The sequence below is a fragment of the Anarrhichthys ocellatus genome, unplaced genomic scaffold (genome assembly GCF_004355925.1).
Source record: "Anarrhichthys ocellatus isolate YVR2014 unplaced genomic scaffold, GSC_Weel_1.0 scaffold43, whole genome shotgun sequence".
NCBI lineage: Eukaryota > Metazoa > Chordata > Actinopteri > Perciformes > Anarhichadidae > Anarrhichthys > Anarrhichthys ocellatus.
This window is the reverse complement of record NW_022280073.1, coordinates 335,576-356,615: the sequence shown is the minus strand read 5'-3', so window position 1 is coordinate 356,615 and position 21,040 is coordinate 335,576. Positions and strand designations below refer to the sequence as shown.

General features: G+C 40.6%; 3 protein-coding genes across 7 annotated transcripts in view; 1 reads left to right on the top strand and 2 right to left on the bottom strand.

The window, feature by feature from the left end:
• Positions 1 to 244: 244 nt before the first annotated feature.
• Positions 245 to 7,056, top strand: rwdd1 (RWD domain containing 1). Its single transcript, XM_031868551.1, has 7 exons — positions 245 to 407; positions 922 to 987; positions 1,242 to 1,372; positions 3,515 to 3,658; positions 4,415 to 4,547; positions 4,641 to 4,703; positions 5,578 to 7,056. The coding sequence occupies exons 1-7, from the start codon at positions 335 to 337 to the stop codon at positions 5,688 to 5,690; spliced, it is 723 nt and encodes a 240-aa protein (XP_031724411.1). The 5' UTR covers positions 245 to 334; the 3' UTR covers positions 5,691 to 7,056.
• Positions 7,057 to 7,621: 565 nt separating this feature from the next.
• LOC116395070 (amine sulfotransferase-like) lies at positions 7,622 to 21,028 on the bottom strand. 4 transcript variants are annotated; one of them, XM_031868599.1, is made up of 6 exons: positions 16,053 to 21,028; positions 14,654 to 14,868; positions 13,038 to 13,164; positions 12,824 to 12,918; positions 12,551 to 12,731; positions 7,622 to 10,017 (listed from the first exon to the last, which is right to left on the bottom strand). In XM_031868599.1, exons 1-6 carry the CDS (start codon positions 16,207 to 16,209, stop codon positions 9,893 to 9,895), a joined length of 900 nt encoding a protein of 299 aa, XP_031724459.1. In that variant the 5' UTR covers positions 16,210 to 21,028; the 3' UTR covers positions 7,622 to 9,892. The 4 variants fall into 4 exon arrangements, with proteins under 4 accessions (XP_031724459.1, XP_031724462.1, XP_031724461.1 ...); XM_031868602.1 differs by having other exon boundaries at positions 20,731 to 21,027; XM_031868601.1 differs by having other exon boundaries at positions 15,091 to 16,145.
• Positions 16,145 to 21,040, bottom strand: part of zufsp (zinc finger containing ubiquitin peptidase 1) — a 35,441-nt gene continuing 30,545 nt past the window's right edge. For both annotated transcript variants that reach the window (XM_031868596.1, XM_031868597.1), the window contains one exon: positions 16,145 to 16,214. The gene's annotated coding sequence lies outside the window, so the exon portion shown is untranslated. The remainder of the gene's footprint in view (positions 16,215 to 21,040) is intronic.

Here is a 21,040-nt window from a genome sequence, read left to right as displayed (position 1 = left end):
TTCTTTGTGAATTACCCAAGCAGACCCAACCAATGGATCTAAAACAAGTGGCGCTGTCGTTGTCACACTAGAAGCAGGTGAAGAATCCCTGAACAAAACAGAAGTGGCTTGTTATAACGCCCACATGTGTTCAATGAGAATGTCCAAACAGCTGTCTCTCCCCTAAATTACATTTTACACAGGTCGGTAACTATACCGGTATCAGACCAAAAAAGTCGAACACCGATATCCTCCATCACCACTGTGGAGCACGCAGCACAGCCAGTGTGTGTGTTAGCTTGAACGTAGCGGTGATGATTTGTCCAACTTCCAGATAACCTGCAGCCACGCCAAAATGACAGACTACGCCGAAGAGCAAAGGAATGAACTCGAAGCTATAGAGTCCATCTACCCAGACTCTTACACAGGTGTGGATTCCACCAAAGTCATCCAAGACGGAGAAGCGAAAGACAGGAGTTAGCTAGCAAGCTAGCGCGCCAGCTAGCTGACTGGCAACGTTACTTACTCAAAGATAAATCCAACAATAGCTAACTATTCCTTTGTCACCCAGTGGTATATATATTCAGTGTCGTTGTAACTGTACTCCAGGTAAATGTCAGACATGCAGCACTGATTTGACACGCTGTGACAGTGGGCCTTTACTGTATATATCGTATGGTAGGATAACTAAGTTACGCCAAACTCCATTCAAATTCCGTGTAACTCTTCTCCCCACACTGAGCACCATATACAACGGTCATGTGCATTTATATTCTGCATATATCACTGTAATATACAGTTTTTATCCATGTTATTGTTGTATCATGACAATCCTTCCGACATTAAATGTATTCTGTGATGATGCCTCATGTAGTAACCTCGGAAGATTGTTCATTGATATGAAATATCAAGATGATGACATGAATCCACGTGTGTTTGTAGTGCTTTCAGACGACCCCACCAGCTTCACCATCACTGTGACATCAGATGCAGACGAAAATGGTGAAAGTGAGTATACTGAGTCAAAAAATGTCATCCAATGCAGGCACGCCAATTGTTATAGAAATCTCACCTTTGGCTTTGTTGAAAGGTGAAAATTGAAAAGGACATAATCACATTATGGTGAGTGTGAGGGAAATAGCATGCCAAAGTTGATTTGACTTGTGTAAGCTGTGTAATAAACATGCCACAGAACTGGAAAGCTTGTAAAGTGAAAATAAAGCTGACTGTAATCACACAAGCTGTCTGCTTTCTTCTTGCAGTCGTGGAAGCAACGCTTAAGTTCACGTACGTAGAGAAATACCCGGATGAGCCTCCGCTGTGGGAGATCCACTCCCAGGAGAACCTGGAGGACGACGACGCGGAGGACATCCTCACCTTACTGCAGCAGCAGGTCTGTCTGTCTCAACTTAATATTATCTCTTCAACAGATATGGGTTCCTGGTCCAAATCCTGTATCCACTGCTGGTCTGTCAACCTGCCATCTGTCTATCTGGAGTTGTTCACACGAGATGGCTTTGCAACGTTTTTTGTTGTTGTTGTTGTTGTTGTTGTTGTTGTTGTTGTCTACTGCCAGTCTTTTAACAGGCATGATCATGGCTGTCCTAGCATCATAGCACTGGCTTCCTCTACATATTAGAATATATATATACAGTGTGTATATATTAGAATATATATATACAGTGGGTACGGAAAGTATTCAGACCCCTTTAAATTTTTAACTCTTTGCTTCATTGCAGCCATTTGCTAAAATCAAAAAAGTTCATTTTATTTCTCATTAATGTACACTCAGCACCCCATCTTGACAGAAAAAAACAGAAATGTAGAAATTTTTGCAAATTTATTAAAAAAGAGAAACTGAAATATCACATGGTCATAAGTATTCAGACCCTTTGCTGTGACACTCATATTTAACTCACATGCTGTCCATTTCTTCTGATCCTCCTTGAGATGGTTCTACTCCTTCATTGGAGTCCAGCTGTGTTTAATTAAACTGATTGGACTTGATTAGGAAAGGCACACACCTGTCTATATAAGACCTTACAGCTCACAGTGCATGTCAGAGCAAATGAGAATCATGAGGTCGAAGGAACTGCCCAAGGAGCTCAGAGACAGAATTGTGGCAAGGCACAGATCTGGCCAAGGTTACAAAAGAATTTCTGCAACACTCAAGGTTCCTAAGAGCACAGTGGCCTCCATAATCCTTAAATGGAAGAAGTTTGGGACGACCAGAACTCTTCCTAGACCTGGCCGTCCAGCCAAACTGAGCAATCGTGGAAGAAGAGCCTTGGTGAGAGAGGTAAAGAAGAACCCAAAGATCACTGTGGCTGAGCTCCAGAGATGCAGTAGGGAGATGGGAGAAAGTTCCACAAAGTCAACTATCACTGCAGCCCTCCACCAGTCGGGGCTTTATGGCAGAGTGGCCCGACGGAGGCCTCTCCTCAGTGCAAGACATATGAAAGCCCGCATAGCCCGCACAGACTATGAGAAATAAGATGCTCTGGTCTGATGAGACCAAGATTGAACTTTTTGGCGTTAATTCTAAGCGGTATGTGTGGAGAAAACCAGGCACTGCTCATCACCTGCCCAATACAATCCCAACAGTGAAACATGGTGGTGGCAGCATCATGCTATGGGGGTGTTTTTCAGCTGCAGGGACAGGACGACTGGTTGCAATTGAAGGAAAGATGAATGTGGCCAAGTACAGAGATATCCTGGAAGAAAACCTCTTCCAGAGTGCTCTGGACCTCAGACTGGGCCGAAGGTTCACCTTCCAACAAGACAATGACCCTAAGCACACAGCTAAAATAACAAAGGAGTGGCTTCGGAACAACTCTGTGACCATTCTTGACTGGCCCAGCCAGAGCCCTGACCTAAACCCAATTGAGCATCTCTGGAGAGACCTGAAAATGGCTGTCCACCAATGTTCACCATCCAACCTGACGGAACTGGAGAGGATCTGCAAGGAAGAATGGCAGAGGATCCCCAAATCCAGGTGTGAAAAGGTTGTTGCATCATTCCCAAGAAGACTCATGGCTGTACTAGCTCAAAAGGGTGCTTCTACTCAATACTGAGCAAAGGGTCTGAATACTTATGACCATGTGATATTTCAGTTTTTCTTTTTTAATAAATTTGCAAAAATTTCTACATTTCTGTTTTTTTCTGTCAAGATGGGGTGCCGAGTGTACATTAATGAGAAATAAAATGAACTTTTTTGATTTTAGCAAATGGCTGCAATGAAGCAAAGAGTTAAAAATTTAAAGGGGTCTGAATACTTTCCGTACCCACTGTATATAACTGCTTTCACAGTTCTACTTTTGTTTGTGTAGTGCTTTCTTTGGAACTAATCTACATATACCTCTCGAGCTAATTCACTTGTTACTCTTCCCATAGACAACCAGTATGTTTATCCAATCAGAAGCTGAGAACACGTAACTAGCGGCCTGCTGTCTGATCGGCTCCATGCACTGTAGAGTATCTGTCTGTTACCAGTGTAACCCGTACCATCAATGTGTTTTATGGGGTTCCTCTGCAGGCAGAGGAAAACATGGGCATGGTGATGATCTTCACCCTGGTGACAGCCGTTCAGGAGAAACTCAACGAAATAGTGGATATGATGAAAAACAGACGAGAAGAGGAGAAACAGCGGAGAGAGGCCGAGTTAGAGGAAGCAGAGAAGGTGGGAACAGGAGAAATGTACACATGGCATTCATTTAAACTATTTCTTCCACATTGCGATGACTCAATACCAAATCATCGATTTCAGTCTTATTTCTCACTTCTAGTGGCCAGTTGGAGACAAAAGGGTGCAACAGTACAGAAATTGTCCAGTCTGCTCTCCGTCAATGTACGTCCACTAAAAGTGCCTGTTGTTGCCACTGACAGGCTCAGAGTGTTATAAGTGTCAGACAACATTATGGAAAGAACCCAACAGAGAATTAAAACCTTTTTCTTTATCTTTCGCATGATCGGTCTGTTTGGTTTTGCGTGTCTCAGAAGCCTCGTTCTCGTCCACGTTGTCGAAATCATCTAAATATTCAGCCACGACTTTGAAAATCTTTCAGATAACACTGAGCTACGTTTTCTTTACTCCAACACAACAAACTTTGACAACACCGGCACTCTTGAATAAAGTGAAAGGTAAAAAAAAAAAAAAAGAGTTTTATATGCCAGACACGTCTAATATCAATCTGAGCCACTGACTCGTTGGTCAGTGGCACTTTTAGTGGACGTACATTGACGCTCCGAGCGATTCCATTGCAGCCTGTTCAGTAGCTGCCGTTTGCAGCGTTCTCCCTCAATACTGGACCGATTAAAAGAAGTTGTCCCCTTTAGTCACTTAGAGAGAGAAAAAAATAGGATCCAGGTTGAAAAAAATACCCAAGTTACCGTCAATGATGGCGTCATGTGTAATGATGCGTGTGTGTTTTGTCAGGTGTTGTTCCAGGGCACCGTGGTAACCATTGAAAACTTCCTGACGTGGAAAGCCAAGTTTGAGCTGGAGATGTTTGAGCTGAGGAGTAAAATACAGAAAGAGGAGGAGCAGGGAGGGAAGCTCAAACTCACCGGTAAACTCTTGACGCTTTTACTTCAAGGATCTCAGCTTGCAAAGATGATCCCAAATATATGAACTAAAGAGAACGTAATCTTTTCCTCACCAGGTAAACAGCTGTTTGAGACGGACCACAACCTGGACACGTCTGACATTCAGTTCCTTGAAGAAGGTGAGTGTTTGAACTGATGCTCTTTTTAAGGTATCACATAATGTTGTTACTGGGGCTGAAAACAAGTGGTTTACAAAAAACTATTTTATTTTATTGCACAGCAACATTAACTTTAATTCCATAAGTGAAATGTCATCGTTGTGTCTGGGTTGTTTGTTCGTCGGATGATATCTTTAGTCATAATGCACTGATTTTAAAGACATGTTTTAGAGTGGATTCAGGTGTGATCTTTTTCTAGTACAAACATATTTGTTATTGTTCAAATATATATATATTATTTTTTTTATTGATTTTCACATACATTATTCAATCACAATAGTATTTAATACTCCAAAAACAGATTATTGAGAGGTATGTAAATATATAAAAACAAAACAAAAACACAAATATGAAAAAAAGTGAAAAGGGTTCAAATATTTCTTGGTGGAGCCTCAGGCGGTGCATTTAAGCCGTTCAAGTTTAAGACGGGACGTCAGGGCGTCACCTCCTCCACCCTGTGAGATAGGTGGCATAACTTTCTGATGACAATGCAGTCAAGGGGGTTAGGATCAATAATCTTGTAATGCATATATAAAGAGGCAATAAATATACCTGTCCAGAATGGAGTCAGTGTGAAACATAAGCCATTGAACATTGCAAAACATGTCTAAAAAGCTGTAGTCTTTAGTTCAGAGTTGGTCTATTGGAGATTGGTTTGTTTTTAGCACTAGTTTTATGCTCACGTGCACCCGCGATGGTGACGGCCAAAAACCAAGATGGCGACAGCCAAAATGACGAACTCGAGGCTTCAAAATGGCAGTCCACAAACCAATGGCTGACGTCACAGCGACTGCGTCCACTTCTTATACACAGTCTATGTTTCTCTCCTCCGCAGCTGGGAACAACGTGGAAGTGGATGAGTCACTCTTCCAGGACATTGAGGACTTGGACTTGGATGAGGACGACCCAGACTTTAACCCTTTAGCGATGGGGAGTGATGAGGACTAAAGCTGGAGTAGGACAGAGGACTGACGGGAACCACACCTGCTCCTCTCTGGGATACCATCATCTGACCAGACAAATTTAGTTTTGAAAGACTCTTAACAGTTGGAGAGGGTATCCTCGTGAATGCAACACACACACACACACACCATCGAGTGTTAATTTCTATGCCTGAACAATTAAATTGACCGACTAAACGTGTGACTTGGCTCTGATGCTGTTTGACATGCAGGACGTCCCGGTGACAGGCCTGCTACTTGGCCAGAAGGGGGCAGTATAATATCACGTATGGCCAGGGAGTAGAAGAAGTATTCAGATGTTTTCCTGGCATGAAAGTAGAATAATACTCCATTACAAGTAAGATTACTGCATTCACTCTCTTATTTAAAGGTGCAATCAGCAATTGTATTGAGTTCAATTATCAACATTTTGTTTCCAGATTGGCAGAATCCACCACTAAATAACAGTATTGGCAGCAAAATATATAAAATCGACTATGAAAATGAAAAGCACTCTTTATGAAGAGTTTTATCATGGATGTGAACCGCATTACTATGTTGTAGCTGGTTCAGGGGGAGTCGAAAGCTTCTACTGCAGTTGAATTATATTAATTATTTCAAATGTACATCACATGTTGGAAATGTAGTATATATATTTTATATATTGACCATGTGGCTCTGCAAAGTAAGTAGTAACTAAAGCGTTCATATGAAGAAGGTGGAGTCAAACAAATGCAGTATTTGCTTCTGAAATGTGGGGGAGTAGATGTAGCAAAACATCAAAATATTGAATTGCAAGTACTTCAAAACAGTAATACAAACATAACTGATCCATTGTAACTGAAAACGTTAATTAGTGCAATTGTAAGTACAATACTTTGGTAATTATATCTACTTAATTGATGAATACATGCGACTACAAATACAGATGGTCCTATTGTTTTCTAAATAATTAGGCGATCCCCAGGTCAATAGGTCAATAAACTAAAATATTTCATAAAATGTTTTACACATGCAAATTACCCATTATATTATTGGATATCTTATCAAATGTGTGCTAATCTGCATACGTTTTCAGAACAGAGGATAAAGGCTGTTTCTTGTTTCATTTTATTGACAGTCAAAGGTTTTAACAAAGGGAATTTTGTATATCTCCATATGTCAGAAAATACAGTCAGCAGACATAAAAAAAAAAGTTTTTAATAATAAAATATATAAATCAGGCTATGAATGACATGAACAAACCTCTCATTAAACCTTCAGAATAGAGAGGAATGGAACTGAAGTTTGGTGTACGTAAGAGCTACTGAAGTGGAGATTTCTGGATCAGAGTCTGAGAAAAAAACTAATTTGGAAAAAAAGGCCTTTAAAGATCTGTTTTGTAAACTTACATTTTGAAGACACTACAGGTGAATAGAGTAATAAATTATAGTAATATATATCACCATGAAACGTCCCCAGTTGATTACTTACTAGAAAAACAAATCTTGAAGTTCCGTTTGAATATGCAAATTAAGCATTATCAAATGGTAACTTTTGGGGAATTTAGGAGAAATCCACAGAAGCAAATGGACAAAATAGTAAAATAAACACCTAAATGTGTATTTGAGGATTTCTTTCCACTAGCCTGAAAGAAGACAAAATGCCAAAATCTAAAAATTGACAAGTGCATGAAAAAATATTGTTTTTCCCTGTAGTGTCTCCCCACAAGACAAACGCTATTTTTCTATACAAAGATACAATGTAACGCACAATGTATCAACAGGCTTTACAGTCCCACGGCAGCCCAGACTCTGTGTCCAAATAACTCCTTTTCTGCTACCTAGTGTAATATATTATATATATGCTAACAATGGAACAAAAGAAAGGTGCTGTCCATAGCATGTACACCGTGTTTAGTGAAAAATCCCACAATGCAATGTTTCACTTTTGATAAACTGTAAAAAGAATACATAGTTATACATCACCACACCAGTCAGCCGCAGAGTAAAATGATGAAGATTGTCTGAAAATTGCAATTTACTGCTGATAATCTGAAGTGTGGAGGCTTTATTACAGGGAATGGTCAATACACACAGAGAGAGAGACGGAGACAGAATCATGGCAACAGTATTTACAAAAATTTAGAAAAAATTACAAAAATAATGAAAGCATTTTGCAATCTGTATTAACAGCATTTCTTTCATATAAACTTTTATAACATTCAAAATTGTTGGTGTAACACGGATACTATAAATCGATTGGCTAATAACAGAGCAGTGTTTTGTCAGCACAGAGCAGCAGACACACAGACAAGCACCTCAGATTATCGCCATCAGATGTGAAGACAAAAACGCACTGCGACGTGAGAAACGACAAATGATTGTGTATCTGTTGGAAGGAAAATGAAGAATAGTTATCTCCGCAAGGAGATCATGTAGTCGGTCGGCTGTGCGTGGTTGTGAGCATCTCGCACATATCTCATCTTATTTCTGACTATGCTCAAGGACCCCTCGTGGTTGCAGTGATTTACACTCTTTGAAAACATATTTTATTGAATGTTTTATAATGTCATTGACTGCAGACTCCCGACTGCTCTTAACCGGCCGGTAGGGGCCGCAAGCGATCAACAACTGCTTCAATTTGGATTTCTTGCTCCCGCTAAAATTACACCTCTTTTGATTTGCACGCGACTGACATTTGCAGGCATGTAGGTTTTGTATGCATAACTATCGCTTCACAAACGACAAACTCAACAGAGAGCTGACTACAACGCAGCATCTTCTCATGTCAGTAGGAGGAGCGTTAGTTAGCCGTTAGCCGCAAGTGAGCAGCAGAGTCCTGCATTGTGTTAGCTAACAGAGCTAACAGCTATCGGGGCTAATACAGCTAACAGCTAATAGAACTAAACACACAGCGGGACTGTTCAGAGGAAACGTTAAACAGTCAACTTGAAGTGTTACACTGAAATGCAGTTTAGCTGCACAGAGCCAGCGCACCTCTGTAGTTATAATATAATTTTGAATCAAGTCGTTCCAAGTCAAAAAAGATAAAGTGAAGCCACCTGTCATTGAAGTCGCAGGTCTTTTTTGATTTAGTCATTCATCAGATCTCTGACTTTAGTCTGACACAAGTCCATGTAATGTGATTCGGGCCACTCCTCTGCAGTTTAGCTCACATTTCTATGGCATTTGACACAAACAGTAAGTGTGGTCCACAACACTCTTTCACCATTATTTTTATGTGACCATCATAGTCATACTATATATTTAGCAGCGATAGAAGTCGATACAACATACTAGTGTTTTTACAAGTTTTACTTCAAATCCGCCTTCCTTTTTACTACAGTATAAAACTAAACATGCATATACATTCAAACTGCTGGATGTATACAGTTAAAAGAAAGCTTGCGTTTAGCATTGCCAAAGGTATTGGTCCATGGTGAAAGAGTTGTGAGCGAAGATTGATTTACAGGGTGTGCACTGAATTGGCAAGCGACGATAGTTTAACCGCGACAAACGGAATGCTCCCTGTGAGGGATTACCCAACTCCAGAAGCTGTAATTCCTCGGTGAAGATTGACGGTAACGGTAGCGTGTTTCAGTTGTGAAGCGAATTTTTGGCAGTATTTTGAAATGTCGCAAAAGAGAAATGAGCATTAAGCATGTTTCTCTCAATAAATTTGGCTACGCTAACCGTAGTTTCGTCGAGAAGTTGGCAGTATAGGCTCAACTCTGCGCATTGCTGTAGCTCGCCAGTAAACAGAGTAGAAGAGGTTGTGAATGCGGACGAGAGAAAAATCGAGAGAGGTCATATGGAATTTGTTTCAATTGGGCAATTTGATTGAATTTTTCTTTCAAGTCATCAGCTAATATCGGCCATGAGACAAATTAATGCCAGCTATTTCCACTTCCAACAGCGGAAACAGCAGTCATGCAAGTTAAATGTTTGCTAGGTCAGAGCTACTATTAAGTCTACTATGTAAAAATGACTACATATTCTGTACTCAATGCAACTTTGCATAGATTTTCAAAGTAAACTAAAATAAATGGAAACCACTGGGTGGCTGGAATGAAGGAAACGATAAAGTGTGCTTTGGAAAACTGCAGGAAAGCAGAGCCTCTGGTCTGATAAGGGTAAAGAGATGCTGACGTGAATAATGTTTTTTGTGTTCATGAAGCTGCAACTGTGACTATCTTCTTCTTAGTGTTGTCATGCGACCAACAACTGATCACGCAATGTCCTTGATGTCCCAGATAAAAAACAGAGGAATGTCCGCCATCTCTCCGTGGAAGACCTTGTCAAACATCTCGTTCTGGGCCACAGTGAAGTGACTCTTCCAGTCACCGATGGTGCCTGGTGTTCACAGTACATGAAAGGAGAAGAACAAAGGTTATGTTAAGTTATCCATCCTCACTCTGCCATGTATCATTAGTCCGGCTATTCAGTGCATTGCATATTATGCCGTCCCAGTAAAGCTCATCACTGGCAGGCTGGTGACACCGTGTGCGCATGCGTTTTCCTCAAACATCACTAATACAGCAGCAGTTCAATATTTACATATTAACAACAATGGATCAAAATACTGCTTTTATGTGAAAGGTGCAACTCTGAACTCGGGAGTTGGTGGAGAACAAAACAGATAAATGTTGGACTTACATGTGCTAAATTCGAGATGCAGACCATTAATATAGTAGCAAACAACTGTTAGATATGTAAAGATATAGTGGTGTAATGCAGTGATTCTCAACCATGGGGCCGCGGCCCACGATTGAGCCACGAGCGCCACCTAGAGGGCCGCAAAAAACTTTCAGTTTTGCAGCTGTGGGCCGCGAGGGCCGCGGGGCATAGGTTATCAATTGAAGACACCAGAGATATTACTGTTATCCATGAGACGCTCAGTTACAATATAGCTTCCCACCACCTGGTGGCGGTAATGCATCAGTCAGTTGTTTAACAAGCTCCAATAAGCAGAAGACGACACTCAGCTAGCCGCTAGCCTGTGGCAAAAGTTATGGATAAGTTTTTATAAAGAAAAAATGAAGACGACAGTGGTGCCATACACCCCCCTCCCCCAAAGTCTAAATGTGTGCGCAAGTACAATCCTGACTTTCTTAAGTACGGCTTTGTGAACGGAGGCAACGAGGCAGAGCCGAGGGCTCAGTGTGTGGAATGTGGGCTAATGCTATCACACGAAGCACTGAAGCCTTCAAAAATAAAGCGACACCTGGCGACGAAACATCCAACGCTCGTGGGAAAGCCTGTTGGGCTTCTTGTTGTGTATGCAGGTTTACATACACATGATAAATAAATGTCTGTGATCGTCACATTTATTTGACAAGGGTTTTGCCTGTTCAACTCCGCGAGGGCGTCCTCGATCCCCTCCCCTTCCGTTCCTACGGCTTGTTTGCGCAAACTACGTCACAAAACATGTCCGTGTTTGGTATCCCAGCATGCCCAAAATCCTCATCTTTGCAAAGAAATCATCGATATTCTTTAATTTTTTATGGATTTTCCACAAAAGGAGCCCAAACACACACTGTCCAAAGTCACCATAACCGCTGCAAGTCGGATCAAGACACATTACAGAACCGACAATGTGCTAGCGGATGTTACCATGGAGCTAGTGGCTTCAGAAAACGCTAGTACTTATAGTACAAACCTTATCTTCTTCTTCTATAAACCGTCAACCAACGTATAACCTTGTGTAACTGAGCTACCCGTGCGCTCGGTCGCAGCCATTACGCTCAGCAAGTCTGCTACTCACACACCACGTCCAAATATCCTTTTAGAGCTCCGCCTGGATCTCTTCATGGAAGAAACACTGTAGAATCATACTTTGTCCAATCTTCTTCAAATGTGAGGCAGGTGTTCACCGATAGTGTAGTTACATCCCTATACTGTCATTTACCTGTACAGATACAGCCACAGACAGTTATTTATACTGAAAGATACCTTTTTATTTTATGCGGACAAAAATCTTCAATTTTTACTGACTCCAAAGGCCCACTGCTCTGTTTCTCTATGACCTACAGGTTTTCTGACACTTTTGACGCATATAGTCAGAGTGGTTCAGAAGCTACAGCCATTTTAATTGGGGTGTGTCTTTTTAGGCGGTTTTGCTCCAAAATAGGGGTGGAGTTGAACAGGTAACAATACAGTTATTGAATACAAATGAAACCAAGAGTGAGATCAATTAGTTAAACTAATCGTGTTAATATTTGAATGGGCCCCGGGACACTTTGTACTTGAAAAGTTGGGCCCCGAGGTCAAAAAGGTTAAGAACCCCTGGTGTAATGTCTACCTGAGCAGAGAATGAAGTCACACTCCGACCTCCTAAAAAGTCAAAGCCAAAAAAATCTGCACAGCTGCCGCAGAAGAGCCGCCTCCCCCACCCCTTTAACCCCGCCTCCCTGGGCCCTATAGCACCACACCACATGAAGCAGAATGCCACTATGGCAAATTTGCTTCAAAGCCCTTTGGGAGCTTGGGCCCACTGGCTAGCCAACCGTCGCTGCTCACACGGCGGTTGCAGCTGATACACGGCGGCTGCAGCTGATACACGGCGGCATCACAGAAGCACTGTTGGCTCCGTCAGCACCGTTGCCGTTGTGTGCACCGTTCATGCTGTTAGCACCGTTAGCTGCTAGCTCATCTGTCATTGCTACATACTGAACATGATTTTGGAAAAACAGGGCCTGCATCTGTCTATGATCATGTTTCAAAGTTGTTGTTTTTTACTATGTTATGAATTATTCTTTGTTAAAAAAATCTGCAACTTGAGTCGACAGGTGAATTTGTCTTGGTTTTAATCATTATCAATTAGCGGTTGAGCAAAGTGAGCCACAACAGAGTTCCTGTGCACATCTGAAGCGGTAAACTCTCTTACCTTTCCTCATGAATCTTCCCTGGTGGTGGCTGAGCAGTTCACCTGGTACCTGCTCATAGTTGGCCTGTGGGATATTCTTCATGTTGTTGAAGGTGCTGTGTTTCACCACATTGGCCAGCTGCTCATCGGTCAGCTCTTTACCCAGGAACAAGGCGATCCTCTCCACTGCTGAATGCAGGTCCTGAACATAAAGCGCAGTAGCATAAATTTTTTTTTTTTTTTTTTCTTTTAAGATCCTTGTGTGTTTCAGATTGAAATGATTTCAGCTCCTACTTGAATCATCTCTTCGTAAGTGATGAACAGCATGTTAATATCATCCTTGTGCGAGTACCACGTCTTAATGTGCTCAAACCAGCTGGAACCAAACACTGCAATGAATAAGGCATAACTGTTACCACCACCACACTGCAGACAATCATCATGAGCTGCACTGCTGAGAAAATGTCACAAGCACCACTATTTTACGAGTGACGGAAGAAGAACTTGCCATCTCCTCTCATGAATTTTTCAAAGAAGTCATCGAAATCCGTTGGAGTTTCCAACATGTTTGCAACCTTATGGAAGTAGAAGTAAGACACAAGGACATCTTTGGGATTTCTTGCCACGTAGATCACCTAAAAGAGGAACAGTCTGGGTGTCAACGGTTTACAACTCTATCCTGTTTATTAGGGACAGACAGACTATGCTGTCCTCACTAAAAGTTGTTTTAGGAAATGTATTTTTCAGCTATACAGCCAGCTTGACAATATATTTTCCAGCACCGTATTCTCCAAGGAACAGGCAGGATTTAATGGAGGAAAATATGTAATTTTGTAAAAGTGAAAAAGAGCACAACAATACAAAAAGTAAGTGCCTTTTTTTGTAAGTACTAAATATTATCTCTAGTACATGAGTAGATAAAAGACTATGATCATAAACCAAAGTGGACAGGTGCTTAAAAGTATTTCAATGCAAGTAATGAAGGATGAGATAAAACAGTAAATAACATGTACACAAGCACCAATGCTTTAACCACTGATACGTATGTAGATGAGAGTAAACTAACATCAATACTGTAGTCAAACCAAATAAATATTAATGTAAACATGTTAATATAACTGTAAATAGTAGCCGATTTACGAATGAAGCCAATTTTGTGGACTTTGAGGCACAGGATTATAAGGATTATATACTGAGATGCTCATTATGAGTTCATTGGAACTTCCTGAACATCACTTCCTGTTACTCAAACAGACATTTCTGCATCCATCTCAGCTGAGAATGGAGAAATGTCTGTTTTGAGTCCTTCCCGAGGCATGTCATGGCGACAAGCCAAGGTCGATTCCCCCCACCCCTACCTCTCGCTGGCCAAAGCTACTCTTCTGAGACCTGAAATTGGCCTATCAGTGTTTATGGGACGATTTGGGTGTGTGCCATGTCCTACAGCTACAGAACAGGAAGTCACATGACCAACTGCTACAATCAACAGTGCAAAGCAGGATGAAGACAGGGCAACAAAACTGCTGGAACTAAATGATTGGGGTTTCTGTTTGTTGTCACCTTGGCCGCAAGGCTTAAGAATGATCCAACACTTTGGTCCAGAACATGCAACAACAGCTGGAGAGATTTCTATGAATTCTGCTGAACTAGCTTTAACTAGTGTTAAAGTTATAACATAACAACCGTAACCAGCAACCACCCTTACTGGACTTTCTTAGGTGATGTTATGTTTGGTTTCACACACGACATGAACAGTGGTCTCCTCTGTGAAAGTCCTGTGTTTGTTCGACCCCTTCCACCAGCTCTCATTGGACGTTCCCGCTTATTTTCTGTAGTACTTTCTATAGGTGGAGGCAGATCATTCTCGGATGATGCCTCATGTTGGCTAATACTGGCTAGCAAATTTTGTTGGCTTGTTTTTTTGTTTGTTTTTATAGTGGCTGAAGAAAATACGAGTTTCTCTGAACATGTACCGTCACAATGCGAGTGTTATTTTAAAAAGATTAACGTTAACCAACACCAGATTTGTACACACCTGATAAGAGAAACCTGGCGTGCATATCAAAGAGAAACCTTCTCAGTGAGTATGTAAAAAAAAAAAAGACACCTGGCTAGAGAGCTGACCTTGCCCTTCTGGCTCAGAGTAGAAGGCATGAACTGGAATGGCAGATGGCTGACTCTCATCCTTGGCGACGGGGCCGTGATAAACATCCGTCTGTGGCCATACACCTCGATCCAGGGGACGAGCTCAGCATTGGAGTATTTGCTGAGCTTGCTGATGGCTGTCAGATCTCCCTTTGCCTCGAGGAGCAGCAGGATCTGCTGCATCCAGATGGTCCCTGTCAAACAGAGCAGACAGGCATCATTTCCATCTCCCACACCCTGCGTGTCCAATGGCAGCAATTAGGTCAACCGTGTGTGTGAGCACACCTCTCCTGTTCTCTGTGTGGAGCTTTGTCCTGGTTTCTCTTTTCCACAAAACACATGATCATTTGATACCCTGCGCTCAGTTGAAATCAATTTGCAACACAGAAAAGAGCAGGACATTTGTGTGTACATACTAATCAGCCTTGTTCCTTCCTCTGTGCTGAGAGCTCCAAGAATCCCTCTGACCTTAAGTGCTCTTCCAATGCAGGACACTGGGAACCACTGTGTATCTAATGGAGGAGCCTCCTCCTCTGTCGCCCTGTTTACACCTGGTCCTGGGTGATCCAATCACGAGGACGGCTCCAAGTACGTAAGTTCACACCTGGCATTAGAATGCACGTCCTTTTCATTTTGCAAAGATCAAATGCGTTGGTAGGAGGCAGCAACGCACTTCCCCTGCCTAGTCTGCCGAATTTAAAAAAAGAAGAAATCAAAACAATACAGACGGGTCTAGCTATTTCTTGGTGTGATCCAGGCAAAACACACAACATTGACATAAAATATCTCTATGGGCTTTGCGAAATTTTCACCAATGTGGACAAAGCCAGCTTTGATGTAAGAACCAACTCGAGATGAGTAAGAGGAGAAAAAAATGAGACCTCTTTTCTTGTTGCGTTCTTGCCTAATTTTTTCCCCTCTTGTGGCAAAGGCATGATCCACCCTACTCTGCTTCTGATTGGCTTACCCTAAAATTCTTACCCTAACTATAACCAATCTCAGTCCTCATGCCTAAACCTAACCAACCCAACCAGCGAAGGCAACAAGTACTAGCCAATCACAGGCAGAGTAGGGCTGGTCATGACTTCACCATCCTGGGAAAATAAATAAAAAAATTGGCGTCTTGGATGAATCACACATTTAGAGTAACGCGTGAAGGGGCCGCAAGTTGTTGCGGCACTTGGTCGTGCACCCTTGAATTTTTAAAAGGCACTTGCTGCAACATGACATGATTACTGAAAAAAGCAAACAATTTAAAGTAAGAAATAAAATATTGAATAATTTCTGGTGATCTAATCGCCCAAGACGCATTTTAAAATGAAGTATAAATGGGTTTTGTGTATACAAAAGGGCTCTTCCATCTTGGTTTTCCTCTCACCTGATTTCGGGTATGTGACGACAAACACATCAGAGTCTCTGGTCTCCAAGTTGTAAATCTGGTCCACATCATCTGGATCATGAGTCCCGTTGATCAACTTGAAGCCTTTGTGTGGCACCAGGTCATGGTCATGAATCTTGACCTCATTTACGTCCATGATAGCTAAAGCAAAATAAAAGGACACGTGGTCTCCTTAACCCACTCTTATCCGTGTGTTCTGTTGGTTGTAAAGCAATTGAAAAACAACAGTGTCCAGTAAGCACATATATGTCGCCGCAATGTTTGCACAAGATTGCGACATCTATTGCCATTTTAAAGTGTCATCCATTGTGCGTCTGAATGTATTATTATTATAAAAGTGATGACAACCTAAATGTCACAACGATGTAGGTGCGATGTAATCCCGGTTCAATCTTACAACGGTTCATTTCCATTTTCCAAAACATTTCTCTGCTTGATTCTTTTTTGATTTTTAAAGTTGTTCTTATAGGTTATTAAAAGTAATGACCATGATGGCAAGTGTTTGCCCCATTTGAAATGGAACCTCAAAAATGCCATTGAATCTAACCACACACTTCATTTTCCTGAAATACAGTATGCTATATTGACCCTTCGCTGAGCCCCGCCTCCTGCTGCTACGCCGTCAGAGCTACCATGGATCCCACACTGTCACTAACTGCACTCCCTGAAGAAATTATTTGAAAAAGTGATTTCAGAGAGAAGCAGACAGAATCGTCTATAATATGCGTTTGAAGGATATGTACAGGATGTCAAACAGATTCAGCAGTGAAAAAAGGTTAAAAAGATAGAAGCTAAAGCTAAAGATCAGTGTGAAAGTAAACCATCACATCACCTGGCGATTGAGACCGAAGAAAATTAAATTAAGAAACACTGTTCCTGTAAAGCCGGGTAAGTCTTAAATCACTATTACAATCAATCAATAGAAGTGCAAATGCTAAAAAATGATGCGCTAACGTACTAATGTTAGCTCCACAGGTTTTTATGTAGAAACGCAACATTTTAGAAATGCATATCTCCTTCCAACCTCTCCGGGTAACAAGTATCGCTGTCGCGCGACGTTTAACTGAGTAGCTCCAAATCCAAAAAAACAGCCTGAAAATAAAGAAAATCTTAGAACAATTGCACGAGAGTCTATGGAGCAGAGCCGGATAGTTGTCGAGGCTACGCTATGATTGGCCAGTCTTCATTCAGGGGCAGGTTACGACTTATCTTTAAGTCTGTTATCATCTGAAATTGGGAGTATGCTGTGACACTATGCTCAAATTTATTTTCGCCAACAACACCCCAGGTGTATGTATGTGTGTGTGTATATATATATATACATACATACACATATATATACACATATATAAATATATATATATACACACACACACACACACAACACATATATATACATATACATATGTTTTTGCCGTCTCACTCCAACCATTCTCCAAATACTTTTGTTGTTAGCTTTACAGCAGTATGTGACCAGGTCTTTATTTAGCCTCAACATATTTCATTTAATAAATGGACCTGTCTCTTCTTGCAGTCACAACATTGCCTCTAATCATCACGTCTTCCATCATAATGATAAATGACACCGTACGGGTCTCCTTCACATCAATTTCTAATTTATTAATTTTACCCAGGGACAAATTTCAAATCATGCCATTTAGGAAAGGACGATATCAGACTCATGTCCTAAATTGCTAAATATCTTAATCTTTAAATGGCATTATTTTATCAATCCTATAAACCACAGCCTATGACATTCTTGACTTCTTTATGCAATACAGTTACAGGCATTGCCTTGCTGGTAATATGTATTAATACAAATAATAGCAGCACAAAACAATTGGAATATGATGGCAAAAACATAGCACTAATATTAAGAAGAAATGAACCACACCAATACTACTGGTGGGAATGGAGGTTTAAATAGTCGAATGGTGAAAAACGACCCAGTCTTGTAAATGTAAATAAACTGGATCCACTCATCATGCCTTTAATAGGTTCGGGCAAACATTCCATGGCAGCCTATAACTATAAGAACTCCACACTTCAATAATGCTTGGTACATATTCGGTGTACGACAGCTGTAAAATGTTCCAGCTCATGGAGCAGTGATGTTTAAACTGTTTCTGTTTATATATGTACACAAAGAAAGATGTCTGTGTGCTACAGAGTATAGTTGCAGATACAATGTGGACCGTTGGCTGTAGTTGATCTTCATTTAAGGGGAGACACCCTAGGTGAATTTGTTTGTATTACAATTTTCTTTTGTATTACAAATTTTATGAAAATGTATGTGTGAATATGCAAATGAGGAATATATGCAAATTTGCATACATTTCCAGAACAGAAATATTGGAATGTTGGATTCTTGTTTCATTTTGTTGACATATTAGAGGATTTTAGATATCTCTTTGTAGATTCATGAACCAGAAAATACTGTCGATACTGTCAATAGGGTCCGTGCACTAAGTGTAATTCCTTTGCCAATAGAATTATTGCCAAAAGCGCCACAGCTGCATAGATTTGTGTAGGCAATACTGTGTGTTTAAGTTATTTCACAACATTTAAACTAACTTGGACCCAAAAACTAGGGGCATGTAGACACCGTGGGTGCACAGTAAAAGTCTTATTTCCAGTTATCATCTCTAACTCATCACAAAATGCCACCTTAAACAAGAAGTGTAAAACTTCCCTTTTGTTATAAGAAAATATGAATAATATCTCCCATTATTACCACAACTGCCTAGGATTGTTATTGACCGTGTTGTCAAACAACACTGGCAGATCTTCAATGTAACAAAGTACATTTACTCAAGTACTGTAATTAAGTACAATTTTGAGATACTTGAGTTTTTTCTTGTCATGCCACTTCTACCCCACTACTTTTCAGAGGGAAATATATGTACAGAAGACATATGAAAGGTTTGACTCTATTGTATGTACTTTTACTTGAATTACTTTGAAAATAACTTACAAGTGAAAGTCCTGCATTGGATATGTTACTTAAGTAAAACAAGTATGATCAGGAAAGTTTTCAGGGAACTCTTAAGTGTGATATTAGTGTTTTTTCGGACAGGACCTGAATATGAAAAGGCGAGTTTGATCAGGATCAATTCATTGTTCATTAATTAAAAGTTGTTTAATAAAACCCAGAACCTGTTTATTAACTACAGTGTATTGACCATTTTAAACGACTATGTAGCATGAAACTTGTTGTGCTTTGACAAGCTTTGGCACATACACGCGAGGACAAATACTGAGGCCATAGAACCAGCAGTTATCATTTTTCTCTCATAAAGTTATTGAACAACTTAATTTAGCTTTTCATGTGTACAGTGTCTCTGCGTTGCCTACACTGAATCAATCAAATATCATTTCACAAGGAAGCTGCAATAATAATGATTAGTACTACTTGATAATAGATGACAAAAGAGTCTGAAATAAAGTTTTTAGATTGGAAGGAGCTGATTGGCTGGCCTGAAATCCATGTTACCAACGGGCAGCAGACACAGGTAGAAAACATCTGTAATTTGTTAAAAGTTAAGCAATTTGAAGAGTGAAAGTATGTTTTATATGTTAATACTATTGATAATAAGTATTGTAATTGTGTAATTGTGTTGTGAGCAGAAATATGTGCACCCTGTTGCTGACTGCCTTCTAAAAGTGATTTTTATGCTGTGGAAAGTCATGAAGCACTCTATACACAGCCCAGAGGATAATCCTGCAAAAGGATTTTTATTTATTTTATGTAGAATAGTTAAAAGTGCAAACACAACAGAGCCAGCAATAAAGTCAAAATTGAGGGTAAACTTTTACTTTGAAGGCGAGCTGTCTCCGTTTCAGACTCGACTTCCGTTACTCAGTTTTCATTATTAAAGTTGGATAATGGAACAAGCGGATGTTATGGTGCGCTGAATTGCATTGCACGTGTTCATTCAATGCAACAATAACACAGACAGCGTTAACCGCGTTCAGGGAGCCTCAGCTATCGAACCACGAACTCACACGTAGCAGAAGACATTTACATTAACACAAGTAGACCCGTGAGATTAGGCAATACCCCTAAACTGACATTGTTCATTATACAACGTGAACAATGGAAAATAAATTATACTTAGTGCACGGACCCAATAGCCATATTTTTTAAAAACAACACAATAAAAAATGTTTCTTGTAATACAAAGTTGTGGAAATCAGGCGAGAGAAGAGGAGGAAATCCCTCCGTAAAAACCTTCAGAATATAGATAAGAATGAAACAGGACAGTGTGGTGTAGAAGTGCTGCTGGAGTGGAGATTGAGTCTGAGAAAAAAGGAATTTTGAGAAAACGGCCTTAGATGTTGTTTTTTTTACAGGTGGTGGGGAAAAAACTAATACATCACCATCAAACTTCCCCAGTTGATTACTTTAAGATAATAATAATTATTTATTTGTTTTTGTATTACAAGTTTTCTGAAATGTTATGTTTGAATATGCAAACGAGGCATTATCTAAAGCTGACTTTTGGTATTTATTAGAAAGCTACAGAGGCAAAGAGACCTAAGTGACTATTTTGGATGTCATCTTTCCACACGTCTGAAAAGATGACGTGTTCACGCTCAAAATCTTAATTGACAGGTGCATGAAACAAAAGTGTAAAGTAACCAACGCGTTGCGTACCTGCGCTGTTCGCTCTTCAGTCCGAAGCAGAATCAACTTCGTCCAGTAGCGTTTTAATAAGATCCCCTCTCTCCGTGAACCATCGGTGCACAACTTACATCTGCACCACTTTATCGCTCTAAGTACGTGCGGGCGGTCCCGCCTCCTTCTGTTCGCTGAAAACTCGCACATTTTAAAAAAGGAAAACAACGCTGTTCGGAAAAAAAGAGAGAGCTTCCTGTTCACCTCAGCCCACCTCAGAAAAGTATGTGTCTACAGCGGGGGGGGGAGGAGAAGGAAGGAGGGAAGGAATTCCCAGCAGGTCACTTAC